This window comes from Carlito syrichta, unplaced genomic scaffold, assembly GCF_000164805.1.
Source record: "Carlito syrichta isolate Samal-C Ts95f unplaced genomic scaffold, Tarsius_syrichta-2.0.1 Scaffold242465, whole genome shotgun sequence".
NCBI lineage: Eukaryota > Metazoa > Chordata > Mammalia > Primates > Tarsiidae > Carlito > Carlito syrichta.
Window position 1 is genome coordinate 1 of NW_007186561.1, and position 779 is coordinate 779.

Sequence of the window (779 nt, forward strand, 5' to 3'; positions counted from 1 at the left end):
CCACACCAACCTCCTCATAATCCTTCTCAAGGGCAGCCATGTCCTCACGGGCCTCAGAAAACTCGCCTTCTTCCATCCCCTCACCCACGTACCAGTGAACAAAGGCACGCTTGGCATACATCAGGTCAAACTTGTGGTCCAGGCGGGCCCAGGCCTCAGCAATGGCTGTGGTATTGCTCAGCATGCACACAGCTCTCTGTACCTTGGCCAGGTCTCCACCAGGTACCACGGTGGGAGGCTGGTAATTAATGCCAACCTTGAAGCCAGTGGGACACCAATCCACAAACTGGATGGTACGCTTGGTCTTGATGGTGGCAATGGCAGCATTGACGTCTTTGGGAACCACATCGCCACGGTACAACAGGCAGCAAGCCATGTATTTACCATGGCGAGGATCACATTTCACCATCTGATTGGCTGGCTCAAAGCAAGCATTGGTAATCTCTGCTACAGAAAGTTGTTCATGGTAGGCTTTCTCAGCAGAGATCACAGGGGCGTATGTCGCCAGAGGGAAGTGGATGCGGGGATAGGGCACCAGGTTGGTCTGGAATTCTGTCAGGTCAACATTCAGGGCTCCATCAAATCTGAGGGAAGCAGTGATGGAGGACACAATCTGGCCTATCAACCTATTCAGGTTGGTATAGGTCGGGCGCTCAATATCGAGGTTTCTACGACAGATGTCATAGATGGCCTCATTGTCTACCATGAAGGCACAATCAGAGTGCTCCAGGGTGGTGTGGGTGGTGAGGATGGAGTTGTAGGGCTCAACCACAGCTGTG

The 779-nt window shown here is 52.9% G+C and overlaps 1 protein-coding gene across 1 annotated transcript; it reads right to left on the reverse strand.

Annotated features, from left to right (window-relative positions):
* Nucleotides 1–6: 6 nt before the first annotated feature.
* On the reverse strand, nucleotides 7–773 carry LOC103253635 (tubulin alpha-1 chain-like; the record flags this gene model as incomplete). The annotated part of the gene is made up of 1 exon (XM_008051890.2): nucleotides 7–773. A coding segment is annotated over exon 1 (700 nt), but the record flags the coding sequence as incomplete, so codon positions are not given.
* Between the last annotated feature and the right edge of the window lie 6 nt (nucleotides 774–779).